At 35.0% G+C, this 14,846-nt stretch overlaps 1 protein-coding gene across 1 annotated transcript in view; it reads left to right on the forward strand.

The window, feature by feature from the left end:
• The window catches only part of LOC113496159 (acyl-CoA:lysophosphatidylglycerol acyltransferase 1-like), a 231,552-nt gene that overhangs the window by 118,233 nt on the left and 98,473 nt on the right, over positions 1 to 14,846 (forward strand). Inside the window, exon 2 of the mRNA XM_026875297.1 lies at positions 7,305 to 7,519. Within this exon, the coding sequence (XP_026731098.1) occupies positions 7,305 to 7,519 (215 nt within the window). The remainder of the gene's footprint in view (positions 1 to 7,304; positions 7,520 to 14,846) is intronic.

Here is a 14,846-nt window from a genome sequence, read left to right on the forward strand (position 1 = left end):
CGTTTTCTTTAAATACTAGTACTGATATAATAATGAAATCGTCGATTAAAAAAGCAGGCCTCGTTGATTCCGATCCTATTTCCCTGGATATTGGCTGAGCGTTCAAAGCGGCTCCCAATACAGTCGACACTCCAATTACGACGAACTTATTCGGTCAAGTGTTCTATTCAATCATGTTTTCATGTTCACAACTCGCTATGTTATTATAGGTTTGTGTATTTTTAGTTCTTGGTGATATGTTGTTGTTGTTTAAGTCGTGTGAGTACATTTAGTCGATCGTGGTTGGCATTGTTGAGCTTACTAGTCATAAATCTTTACCCCTTTTTTAGTTTTTGGCGTAGTTTTATATATCCTTATTCCGATCGATATAGGTAAGGTCAAGACAGTACATGAACCAATACAATATGCAATAAAATAAATGGAGAATTTAAGAATTGGAGATAATTGTTGATTAAAAAAAACCTTTATTTGCCTAGGCTTATAACTTCAGTCTTTTCTTTAAGAATGACTTGCAGGAAATTCCTTAACCTCGGGACTTCCTTCACCAAAATATTAAACTACTTTTTAATAAAATTTACTACCTATCAATTTCCTAACAACCTGACATCACAGAACAAGTGACCTCGCCCCTGCCCCCTCCCCCGCTGGCCAGCGACCAGCCTTGACCCCGTTCCTGTTCTTTGTTTCCTTCAAGCCATTGTCATGTGAATTCCTCTAAGACTCGTTTGCTTAACGAGTTTTGGAGATGAAAGATATTTGCCATTGTAAAAATGGGAATGGACCCGTTTGATAGCAGATTGGTATCTTTTTGTCGATATCTTCTTGGGAATTGGTTTTTGGGTAGTTTTTGCTGATTTTTCTTGTATTTTTGCTGCGAGAAACTGTAAATTTGCCATCGACTAGATAGGATAAAAAAGAAGACGAATTATTTTTGGTTTGTAGAAAATACTGTGACGTTTGTTACACGCATGATAGACAATTCCCTGATCATATTAATTATGATAGATAATATTAAATTTGTTTAATTACCTCTTGCTGAAAACTGTGATGGAAAACATCGTGTTCACAATAACACACACTTGTATGTCAACCATTTTTATATGCAGTATCACCTACACGCCCAAATGACTGGTCCGATTTCGATGAAATTTGATATGGAGATGACTGACACCTTGGATTAACACACAAGCTACCAACTTTTATCCAACTTCGTTAATTAGTTAATATATTAATATATTTGTAGTTTTAACCAACATCCACGCCTGCAAACCCTCGAGCAAGTTTACCAGATTTTCACCTATAGCTACTATTCCATATTATTATTCCTTACACTCCATACATTACGTATCTTTCCACATCCACCGCATGTTTTACGATGTACTAAACGTGTAAAGTTCCCACATGAGTATGAATATTTAAAACTGTGCTCACACCCCTTTCCGTGTGATTCCAGAATGTTCTACTCGCTATATTAAAATGAAAAACTAATCTGACATGACGGAACACTTAAAAGGGTTTTATATTTGTATTTTTAATTTTATAGTCTCTTTTAGATGCCAATGCTAAGTAAAAGATTACCTCTCTCTCTACCAGACCACTCTATCTTTTGAGATTTGGAGATATATTTAAGGAATAATAATAATTGGGATCGATGATTTTATTAGACTTGTATTGAAGATATAAATTAGCTGTTACAAGTTCAAAGGTTGCTTATTAGTTTTTACTTATAAGCTCGTGAGGTTTACTTTGTATGTCTACATAACTGCTTGAAGTAATAGTTTTGAACCAGAGGTCAGTAATCATACAATGTTGTCGTAACAATGAAAACCATGCTGATAATCGTCCATTCAAACAACTATGAATATACCTTCTGAGTTTCTCAATTGTTATTTTACTTCAAATCCATTTTCTTTACGACTGGACTACGAAATAAGATTGTTTTGTAACTTCAAACTTTTCTTCGTTTAACAAGCTCTTTCATCAACAGAAGCTTATTTACAAGTAACTCGATACTGCAACTGAAGCAAGACGTAGCCGTATCACTTACAGACAAACAAAGTTGACTATATCATAAAAGAACGATGATAGAATTGGCTATGAAACTAGCAGACGGCCTGTAGACAAGTTACATGTCTCTGATTACCTCGACGACTTTGTCACGAATTTCTTAAAAAAAACTACCTAACAATTGAACTAAGATACGTGTTTAAAAATATCTATTCCCATAGGTGTGAATTTTCCTATTGCTTATATGTCTACAGTTAAGTATACTTTTTTTTTAAATAATGTTCGGCATACTTACGTGTCCTCAATGTGCTCGGATATTCTCTGCGAATATAGGCTACATTAGCCAACTTAGTTCGCCAAAATACTAATGGAAAGGACACATATTTTTTTCAAATCAATCTAAGCTACAGAACTTTAGCAATGATTAAATTTACTGTAGTAGTACTCGTTTAAGTTGTTTGGTGTAATTTCTGTAAAACTCAAATGAGTCAATCAATAATTCCCCATTTATTTGATATATGTCTAATGTCTTGATCCTCCAGCCGAGTGCGTTAAATTTATTCTCCCCTTTCTCTTAATATTACTATAGGTAAAGGAAGCTGCCGCGGCTTTCTCGTAAATCCGAGTATTGCAACCTTCAATTACTTAAGCAAACGCCTTGAGATGCTTAATTACAGTATCCTTTCTTATTTAAATTTAACTCTGCATTTACGGCAGAGAATATTAAATAGCGGGGCTTAGTGTTCAAAGTGACCGGGATTATCGCTTGCCTCTTTAAATGATCTTTTTGAACGATAAAACGTCGCAGATTTTTGAAGTGGATGCTTTTCCCGCAGTGAATATTTATTATTAGTTTTTTTGATTTGGTATGTACCTGTTGTAAATTTTATTTAATGTGTCGTAAACATATAAATTATGCATTTTAGGGGATAAAGGTTACGACAAAAAGGCACTAATATTTGACCGTACGGATAGCCGAGTGGTTCAGGTCGCACACCAAATCTAATGTACACGACATGTCGCAGGTTCGATCTGCGCTTAAGAAAAACGTTTGTGTCATCCACGAATTTATATCGTGAGGTTTGTGTCTGCATGTGATTTAAATGTTATCAAAACACATAAATTCCAATATTAATACATAAGAAAATATACTTATGATAAATTAAAAATGAATGGAACTATAACAAATACTGCTGTTTTAAAAGTCAAAGAGATTCTTTTATGATTTCATTAATGTCTACCTTTTCTGGAGCAAAACATATTAAACTGAAATAAATGGTGTGACAAATATTTATTGTTAACACACCCCATTAATGTGAAATAAATATGCATAGAAATTCGAAATTATTCATAACCTGTTACGCGTTGCTTATTCATTATGATAATTAATAATTATATGCAAAAAGCAATATCAAAAAGCAATTCAATTCGTTTTTAATTAATTTGGCTTATTACTGCACTACGCGAATATTCTACCCATAATAACTATTTGTGATTTTTGACGTAGGTTAATTTCGTTTCTTTTTTCATTAAGGTTTTCATCTTTATAATTTGTTTTTAGGTAATCTATACTAATATATAAAGCTGAAGAGTTTTTTGTTTGTTTGTTTGAACGCGCTTATTTCAGGAACTACTGGTTCAAATTGGAAAATTATTTTTGTGTTGAATAGACCATTCATCGAGGAAAGTTTTAGGCTATGAACTATCACGCTGCGACTAATAGGAGCGAAGGTACAATGGAAAATGTGGAAAAAACGAGGGCTTCCGTTCAAAAATTCCTAACTTATATCTTCTAACCACGCAGATAAAGTCGCGGGCAACAGCTAGTATGAGATATTTCAGCAACAAAACACGTATATAACACAAAACTATGTTTAACATGTTTTATTCAAGTCCCAATAAAATTCCACATCCAACTAATTACAAAACAATCTCAATAAATAACTCATAAAAACATAACAAATAACTCAATAAAAAAATCTCAATAACGAAACTTCAACCTGACCTTAAAGTATGAAATAATTCTTCAATTCGAATGCGAACAACGGTACTGCAAAAAGTGATAAGCTCATTTAAATCAAAAGGAGTACATAACTAGAGAGAGTAGGGAACACGGAGATATTTCTTTGTGGGCAGAGCCGCGTCAGCAGGCTGTATCTTCTTTGGTAATTACTCGGCAACTCGCCCGAGGGATGCCTGTCCTCTAGCTACGATAGGAATGGATGCGGCATTGAGATTAACTTATGTCTGTTATATATTTTAGTACGTCTGAGGCTGCCATAGATGAAGTAGTCGTTTTATTTAAAGTAGTGCGATAAGTATGTATAAAAGAGTCGAGTTTATCGTACAGTCAGAGATTGAAGCAGACTTAATTTATTATGTAGGAATGTGAAAATTATCAGCTGTAGTGTTTAATACGTAAGAAAATAGAATAGGCCGATATGTATAAAATAGCATAATGTTAAAATTTTGCAGATTTTGAAATATTAATATAGGTTTTAATGATTCTTCTTGCGTTTATGTTATGCTGGTGTGTATTTCTTTGATGAAATAGACAATAGTAAATATACCTGTCATAATAGAAGGGTCCCCAAATTGTGGCCGCGGGCGAGGATATTTATTGACCACTGTAATTGCATTACAAGTTCCGTCGACATCTCGAATGTTGTTATTAAAGCCAAGCCATCAACTTTCGGACGAAACTCTCTGTTTAACGCCAAAATATTAGCTTAAAAGTTTGGGATGTTGCATTTAAATACAAATAAAACAGTGGAAATATTTAAACCTTACACATATTGAAACCTGTTACTCCTAGCTCTGGCAGCAGTCGTTTTACCAGCTAAGCTACAAAGGTCACTGACCGAGAGTTCATATTTGTCCATTGTATCGTGTGACATCTTATGGCTTATGGTTGGAGACGTTCTTAAAAGTTATCAGTCATCATATCATCATCATCATCATCAGCCTATCGCAGTCCACTGCTGGACATAGGCCTCTCTAAGTGCACGCCACTGAGATCGATATCAGTAGGTACTTCATTTCTGAACATAACTGAGATAGGAACAGACAGATTAAAAAATAGAGAATAAAGAATCGAAGAGAGATAGACTATGGCATGTTAAACTCAACTGCTAATTTAAAGTCAGCGACTTGGTAGTCTTGGGCCTATATATATCTGTAACGAAATATATTAGGTATCTGATGATGTTTAAAATGCTCACCGTCAAATGCTGTTTGCTTCCAAAACTTGTTGACCATTCTAATATAAACTATCACATCCAATGCTATTTTTCTTTCCTAGTGAGAATATCACAAGTTAATAAAGGCGACTAATGAAGGGTTTTCTTTTAGCCCCCGTCTTTACTTTGCGTTCGAGGTGCAACGCCCAAGGGACTACCGGTGCTAGCTCACTTTGAAGAATTAATATTGCGTTTGTTTAAGTATTTCTTTAAAGAAATAACGTTGAGATGATTGAATATTAATTAAGAGCATCAGATAAAGGCGGCTTTCGTTGCGGACAATAAATCTTTTACAATAGTGGAAATGGTAATTTTACTTTCAGTTACATTTCAGTTGGTATTTATATTTAAATCGGCCATTGATTTAATTTTTGAAAAGGTATGATACCTCAGGTTTGTTGCTTTACGACAAAAATTGTATCAACATATATGAAAACAAATTAGGAAAAAATCTTCTCGTAATTTATCAAGAATCAAATCGTATTGCTCCATTATCATTCTTATACTACCCAGTACCCATCCACTTCCCCAGCACAGACAAAGTCAACGTAAAAATAACAAGGAAATTAAAATTTCTTACTAAAAGGTCAACACTCATACATTTTTAATTCTAACCTCAAGAAACGCGGCTCGTAGATCACTGCGTCTCGAGCAAACAGAATTACAAATTCATGAAAATGTTAATAATTTTTACTGAGGTAGGATTTTTCTCGAAACTGATAGAAGGGTGGGTTTTATTAGGGAGGTTCCGGGGGGTGCTTAAGTAGATATACTGTAATTTGAATCTTAATACGAAAACCATTATTTATTTTAAGTAGGGAAAGAAATGCGTGATTCTTTTTGTGCCGGATTTTGAGGTACCGTGAGGCAATTGAACGTTTGATATTAAGTGCTAGGAGTTTCGAGGGTTCTTCAGCTTCGGAGGAAGGAAGGACAAAGGTTATTGAAATCCGTGTTTGTGTGATCGCGGGTGTCTTGTTGGATACGATCGTATTATCTGCCATTGTATTTCTTGGAGCTCCTTTTTCGTCACCCTAATCACTATGGAGTGTTAAATTAGCATGAGCAAGATAGTGGCACGTGACCCGTAAAAAACATTCTTTTCAGCTTTCTTTTTGCTGTTTACCATAATATAATAACTACAGTTTTGTCACGTCTTGTGTATGAATTCTATTTTCGTAAACGTATGAGTTTGACGTCGGAAAAAAATATCGACATACCATAACTCATATCTCCGTGCGCCACCGTACATAAGTGATACACGGTTCATAATAAATACGGTCCATCATCCCACGCCTACTTTATAGTTCCAACACGCTACACAAACACGTCGACCATATCCAGAGAAATGCCATCGCATTTTCTTTCGCATAAACTGTACCACCGAATTCTTAGACAAACCATACGTAGCCCAGAATCAATATCCATCTTCTTATGTGTCACGTTCGGCAAACACGAGCCACCATCTAAACGGTCTCGGGGCAAATAAATATTTCAATGTAGTTTGTATTTACGGGGCTCTCAAACAAACAGCCCTCAGAATACTCTACCACGGTGAGTGGGTATCTGACGGAGAATTTTAAATGTTCTTTAAATGTATTGATTGGTTGGGAGTCTGAAAAATGCATCCGTGTTGCGAGGGTTCTTATTGTTTTATAGTTTACTTCTCGAGCTGTGCATTTTATCGGCACAGTTTTAAGTGGATCTACTCGTAAATCGTTTTAATGTTAGTATCGCAATTCGACTTTATAAGTCTAAGAAACGAGTATTGTGTATTTTGCTGACATATTGTTTATAAGTACTTCCTACCTTCTATATTATTTTTTTATTTTTTACTCATTTCGTATCAGAACGGTTTTTAATATTGACTTATTTGATTGCGACGCTAGATTGTTTTTAGCGATAGGACCACCCATTCTGGCATCATGAAACTATTTGTTTGTATCCAATCCTGTACTTATATTGTGTGCATGAAGATAATCCTCCTAAATTTTAAATGCCCTCTTTTTTTTCAATACTCAAGAGCATTATCCACTAACCAATTTCTTCTCCCTTCAGTCATAGAAACTGGAGACGAGCCCGCCGCCTGCAACGGTCGCCGCACGCTCGTGCTCGCCAACCACCAGAGCACTGCCGACGTGCCGATGCTGATGGCTGCCTGGAACCCGCGCCCCGGAGTGCTGCCCAACCTCATGTGGATCATGGACAGAGTCTTCAAGTTCACCAACTTCGGGATTGTCAGCGTGCTGCATGAAGACTTCTTTATACAAGCGGTGAGTGGTAGATAGAAAATTAAGTTTTGCAAACATTTTGATCTATTTGTTTGTGTATTTTAGTAACTTAAAAAGAAGTACTTAAGAACTGTCTATTGTATAATTAATAAAATCGGTTCACGTTAGTTAACACAAAACATAGCGGTAAATTGAGCAACTTACTTATGAATAAACCTAGTTTTCAACATATAAAGTAAGTTCTACTAGTTAAGATTCTCGTGCTCCCAGTATAATCATAATTTATTTCGAAAAAAAATCTGCCCGTTGTCATTTACTATCAAGCGATCTTAAAGTATCGTTAACAAAACCCCACAAAATCCGTCTTAAGCCATTGTTAAATATACCGTTACAACCCAGGTGTCATATAATACGTTACCGTAAAACCCCTAATCGTAAAATCTGATCGATCATTTGACCTATTTGGTGAACCAGGTCGAGCTGTCAAATACCAATAAGGCTTTAATTACCCAGCTCTATAAATTACTGGCCACTATAAATCTTGCTCATCGGATTGGTGCTTCGTTTTTTAAATTTATGTCGTTGATCCTCGAGTTCCCGTTTAAAAATTTTAGGGGTTCGTCAATATTTGGTAATTCCTATAATAGGCTACACTATTTAAGCATTTTTGAACCATAATTAGGTGAATTTAAAGTTATTTAGAAATGTTTTATTTATGTGAGTGTAAGAGAATCGACAAAAATATTTTTTAATGGTGCCATTTTTTTGAAATTACATTTAAAGGAATTTTATTTTTATAATATATTAGTATTGAACTATCGAAATAGAAACAAAAACAATATGTTTTTTATGGAACTCAGTTCAACACTACTCTATGATTGATTCTTTAGTTACGCGTACACAAAACAGAATTAGTACAATATTGACTTACACAACCACCTCACATCCAGCTATACCAACTCTCGGAACATAACATTAGTGTGTACTTCCAAATTCATCTACCATCAATTAGGGGACGCTAATAACCCACCGATAATTGGCTCATCCGGGATGAAGTTCCCACGTCTATACAAACACCATCCCATGGCCATATGTCCCGGATTTGAGCGTTTTAAGGTGCCCATGATACGCCCCTTTGACTTCTCCGTCAAAAGCCAAATGTTTTCCACGCTAATAATTTTCAAAAGTTGATGACTTGTAAGTTTTGCAGCTTAAATTCTAAGCTTCGTGTATGTTGAAGCGTGCTATGTATAGAATTTGATTTCCTTTGGGTTGTTTATAATATACCTACTCCGTGAATTTTATACTACTAAATAAGCCTATGTTTTCGTTTTTTAGTGTTAAGAAAAAAATGCTGTGTCAACATTTTTAAAGCTTGCGATTTCGCGAGCGAACATCTAATTAAATCACTTAATATAAAACAGACGTACTTAGAAACAATCAAGCAAAAGCTTAATAAACATACACTTTAATATAATTTACAGACAACTGACCACAGAAAAAAACAGACCGTTATCATTGCGAACATAAATATTAATAGCAGTATTCAATATGATAAATTACTAGGTGTACACAACGGGCACTTACATGCAATTGTTTAGAATTAGTTGAAAGCCCGCTCACCGATCGTTATCATATTAAAGGCACACATTCCATTTCGTCTCGCGCACCCATTAGGCAATATTAAAGATGTACTGTTAAAGTCGATTTAGACGGTGTGAGTATCATGCAAGTTGCGGTGCATTGTAGGAAAGAATATGTCACTTGATACCAAAAGCCTGCGAAGCTTTGTAATATTGCAATGCGTACGATATTAGGTATTGGCCTTTATTCCAAATCGGAAATGTACACTAGGGCTATCGACTGAGTATATAAACAAGGAATCTTTTTAATCACAATATACAGATTTAAAAAGATGTTTTGCTTTAAAGTTAGTTGAGGGGGCTTGTGACGTAATGTAAAAAATGACGTCACAAATTGTAAGATAAAAGAACAATTACGTATACAATATTAATCATTAAACATCTGAAAGAAATTGAAAAAGCTGTCGATATGCCTATTAAAATGCAAGTATGATATTATGGGCACAAGACTATACTATAACTTATAATAGGTACCGTATTGTCTCGCCTCGTCTAAATGAGCCTTTAGAGAATATTTAAGATGAACAGTTAAAATAAAGCACTTTTATAATTAGAGCTTTGCACTATCAAATAGATCCACGATGCTTTCATTAGATTGTATTGGATTTAATAATATTAAGAGCTCAAAACATTAGCGTTGATTGAAATTGCCGTGTCGATACAGTAGTGTTAAGGTGCTTTAGAAATTTGCATAGCAAACTCGTTTAATTTAAAGCGTATTTTTTAGCGACTTCAAAAAAAGGAGGTTCTCTGTTCGATTGTATGTATGTATGGCTGGTTGAAGCAATTCAAAAAGTATATAAGTTACTTTCTTTTATTCCTTTCAGTTTGTTTTTTGAAGGCGGTTCCTTTTTTACGTAAAAAATATAGTCTTCCTGTTTTGTCTTAATTTTTTGTTTTTAATTTTTATTAGATTTTAATATTTATAATGTACGAAGTTTTAGTATACATTTACTTTTGTTATTTATTAATTTTCTTCATTTTAACAATGTTAATTGACAATCGACCAATTTTGATTGATGGACCAAGTTGGTTGTCCAAGATCTATTATACGTCAAGTCAATTAATATAATAGTTAGAAGCGAAGTGGTTTCAAATCGTGGCTACCTTGAAATCCCCTTTAAATTAATAATTGGAGATTTTAGAGCAACACTTCCAGCAACAGGAATTTTTTTTAAAGAATCTTATCATCTTGTTTGAATCGGAAACTGATATTCGGGCTCTTGCTTTCTCGAAATGAGTTGTACAGACCGTCGTCGGTGCCGGAGTAGCTGTTGATTGAAAGTTCATGATTTTGATTGATTAACATCACACAAAGCGGCTTTGATGGGTGTTGCATTAATAATGACTGGCTCTACAATTACGCCACAGACCACTTCATAAAGGTAGATAGGAGAAACGAAAAAAATGCTTAATTTGGTCCACATGACATGTCTGATGTTTATAATGCAACTTATACCAACAATGAAAACGAAAAAAGGAACAAAAATGGAAACATTATTTTTCCTCTTGGTGTCATTTAGACTAAAAACCTAGACAACACAGACTACATCGTAGTGACGTTCCGATTCATGATGTGACGTAGACTTGACAGTTTTAAAAATTTATTTGCTATCATGTCCCATGCTTTCGCTGTATGCTATAAATATGTGTTCGTTGTTTCTGGTTTCCTCTGTGCGGACAGTGCCGTGTCTATATTTTTATCTGCTCTGTGCTTAAGAGGTACAGATTACGTGAACTGATTACAGTAACGGTTGATCTTGTCACGTTTTGGTTAATTGAATGTTTGAGTGGTTTACCTTCCCGGTTCCACTATGTTCATGCTATGTGGGTTATCACGTGTTTTATGAAGTTTTTTGATAACTTATGGCGAGTACTTAGTTGCCATGTGTATGCATATCAAGAATTACTTTCCTATAGTACTAAGAATTATTAGTGTCGAGGAAATGCAGCCTAATTCAGGCTTGGTGATGCAACATATCTTTCTTATTAACAAACATTGGATCCCTCCATCATAGCTACTTCTCCCAAACCCAAGTTTCATCTTCAATCAAGTAACAAACCTCTTAATTAAGTCGACCTAACTAAACAAATTCTTTCACCAACACCAGCAAAACATTCGATCCATTCGTCACACACGGCACGCGTCACAAACACATGATTAAGTGCGGATAAAGAGCGCTATATTTACAACGTTTGTATTACCCGGACAGTTTAGTCAGCGCTTATTTATGAGTCGGACACAATTTGCCCACAATTGGCCGTTGCAGTGACGTGATTCACTAACTAACGCCAAGTGCGGATATACTGCGGTTACAGTACACGCCACGACTGCGATGCGATGGCCAGCCATTTGGAGGGCTGTGCACTGTTTTGTGTATGTTTAAGGTAGGTAGGGATTTAATCGCAAGTGAGCTGAAAATAATTAAAGAATGCAAACTGAAGTGTTAATTACGCCAAGATTTTTTATAAAAATAGTTTCAGCACGAAAGAGTAAGAATGAAACTGGAATTGGTATTTAATTTTGATGTACGAACTTACGTTTTTTGATGATTACTCCCAAAACAAAACTGTTAATTATGAAAAACGTGTATCGAAGAGGTATTAAAAATATGACCTGGCCTTTAAAAACCCGTTACACAGGTAAATCCGATTGCAGAAAATAGTGATATTTTATGAATACAACATTGAAAGGTTTATTTAATTATGGTCTCCTAAAATTAAAAACATAGTTGTGTTAAGTCGTTTGCCACAAGTCAAACGACACGACACCGTCACGACAAAACCCGCCCCGTGTAAACGAACACCGCTATCATTCATTGTCTTGAAGCTGTCTTTGTTGTCTCGTTGTTACATTAGTCTGTAAATGTTTTAATGCTTTTAACTAACATGCACGTCATGATCATATGTACCTCATGATATATTTACATATTTTGTGCTACTTTTGTTTCACAAAGAAATGTTCTCGAAATAATTTCGTTATATTCCTGAGAGTAAATTTTGACTGAATAATGTCGCGCCTTACAAAGGGAATGTGGCTTTAGAGCTGTTTTTCAGCAGCCATTATTTTAATGCAAATGTGTTCGGGATAAGCTACACATTCTTTTGTCTGTGTTGTACTCGAGATCTTAAGAGGGATTTAGATTCTATAGAAATTAAAAGTGCTTTCGTTTTTTGCAAAAGTAAGTTTCATTACTTTATTAAAATTATAATTAAGAATTGTCACAAATCCGAGGTTGATATAAGAAAAGCAATGAGAAAGCGAAAGATAATATTGTATATTGCTTGTAAAGAAACCAAAACCCAAATTAAAAATTTCATATAATCTCAAAACAAAAGGTTTAGTTAGCTATACACGGTATGAACTCTGACTGTTATTCATACTACTAATTTAACTTAAATATATAGGTATGGTCTATCGAAGGCTGTTTAAAACATTACCGTAAGCAAACAAATCTTTTCACGAAATGAAACACCTGGCAGGTGTCAATCAAAAGTTTAGTCTAGATTTTTTGTATTCATTCTGATAATGGAAGTTGCTTAGGCAAATATTTGAGTGCTAGTAACAGTCTATATTTCTTAGGCTGTCATGTTTTAAGTGACGCCATTTTAAATGACTGTATTTGCTTTTTTTCTTTAAAACAATATATTTTATGAGGATTATTTTTGTTTTCACTTTAAAACAATAATGTATCTTGTTATATACAAGTTAAATTCATGTAATTTAGGAATAATTAAAATGTCATTGAATAAATGATGACAGGTAAAAGGGTCGAATTAGACTTACGAAGAACCAAAACAAAGGCTTTTACATTCATTCATCTTCGTAATCTAAATTGTTATTTAGTTTTTCTATTTCTGTGCCAAATTAAAGGTTGAAACATCAGACATCTGATTTTTTTTAAACATATGATTCAACACCGGCTGGTTTCCAGATCGGTGAGAAACTAATCGGGCTATCCTGATAAATACGTTTAATTATGAATCCACCTTACAAAAGTTATTCTGTAAATAAAATCTCTCCAACGAACACTTTGATACGAAATCTATAACCCAAAACACAACCACGAGCGACGTTCGATACACGATACGTAATATTCAAAAGCATTAAACAATCCCTAAGAGTATTACATTCGAAATTCACATAAAATCAACCTCGCAAATGGCATTTCTCTCAAAAACGTACGCGAACCTCAGACATTAAGATTTACATTTTCACAGTTAATTATTCAAGGAGGGTTTAAAACGTGGCCCGTTGCAGTTACCCTCTTTAATCCAGGGGCCTACCGCCGTTTAAAGTACGACTGTCGCAACTGTGGGAAAGAGATAGCGCTCTACAAGGTGTAGAAAGGCGTCTCGCTTCAACAACTGGTTATGTCTTATTTTTCAAAGATCGTGGTAGGGGTCCTGGCTGAGATTACACCAGCCCTTGGTGACAAACATTCTGCTTGAGTTCGTACGCACGTGAATGTTTTAAGTAAGCGAATCCGTGTGATATTGTTTTATGTGTGCTTTTGGAGCGAGTGAATTGGCTTTCTTTGATATCAATTTTAGATGTCTGCTGGTTGTGTTTTGTTTTTTCTCCTGGGTGTTGTCAATGTTACTCGTGTGTAATTTAAAACAGAACTTGTATTGTAAGTAGTTGTGTGTACTTAGATTTGAATAAAAAAAAAACTCTTAATGAATTGTCGACATTTACAAAACTATGTCATGTTGATGTTTACACAAACCGTTAGACTAATAAATGGATTTTATAAAAGCCGGCTTCTAAAATCGACCAAGCAAGCTAGTTTCTTTTAATCCACTTCATAAGCTCTCCAGGAAATCTAAATTTTATTTTGCAAACCGTGCCAGCCATTTTATTTCACAAATTAGTTTTTCCACGAACTTTAACTATATTTCGAACAGAACAGATTCAACAAACATTACAAATTACACGGAAAATCAATGTTTTATTTAAAAAAAACATACAATAAACGTAGCAGCGGATGTGACACGTTAATCTTTACAAAGTAATTGTTGCAGTCGGTATGGATTTTATTGCGATGCAACAAAGTCTAAAATTAATTGCTCAGTACTCGCCAGATGTTGTTATGGGAACTGGGATTGGTATGGTGTGAGCTATGGTATGTAGCGTACAAGCGGATCAGTGTTTTGGTATAATTCAGCTATTGTAAAAAAAAAAGTAAAAAAAGAGGAGTACTGTGTTTTGCAGTAGAAAAGAAATTCAAGTCATTCAGACCCCCGCATTAAATAATTTAATCCTTGTGTCGCGGGGAGTTTCCCAAACATATAATTAACATGCACAAAGACACCCAGAATTAGAACAAGCATTCGTGAATCACACAAACGCTTGCCCTACGCAAGGATGGAACCCGTGGCACGTCGCGCTCTGCAGGTTTGGCATGACCTCAACCACTCGGCTATCCGTGCAGTCAGGTCACTTATGTGGATATAATTCAAGCAAAGAGTATTCGATTGTATACCAAGATGTAAAAAGAATTAAAAAAAATACTTGCCCTGCAGACATCCCCGCCATTGTCGCTAACTTCCACCGCATTGGAAAGTATTAAAAACAATGTTGTGTACCCCTCCTGCGAGTTTACGACCCCTGCCCCTTTTATAGACACAACTAATAAACTTGAATCGCCTTGCTACCGGTAGCACTCAATACTAGAACGACGTAAGTGCATGTGTAACATCCATACTTATTACTTTATGCAGTT

Source organism: Trichoplusia ni, chromosome 7, assembly GCF_003590095.1.
Source record: "Trichoplusia ni isolate ovarian cell line Hi5 chromosome 7, tn1, whole genome shotgun sequence".
Taxonomy (NCBI): Eukaryota; Metazoa; Arthropoda; class Insecta; order Lepidoptera; family Noctuidae; genus Trichoplusia; species Trichoplusia ni.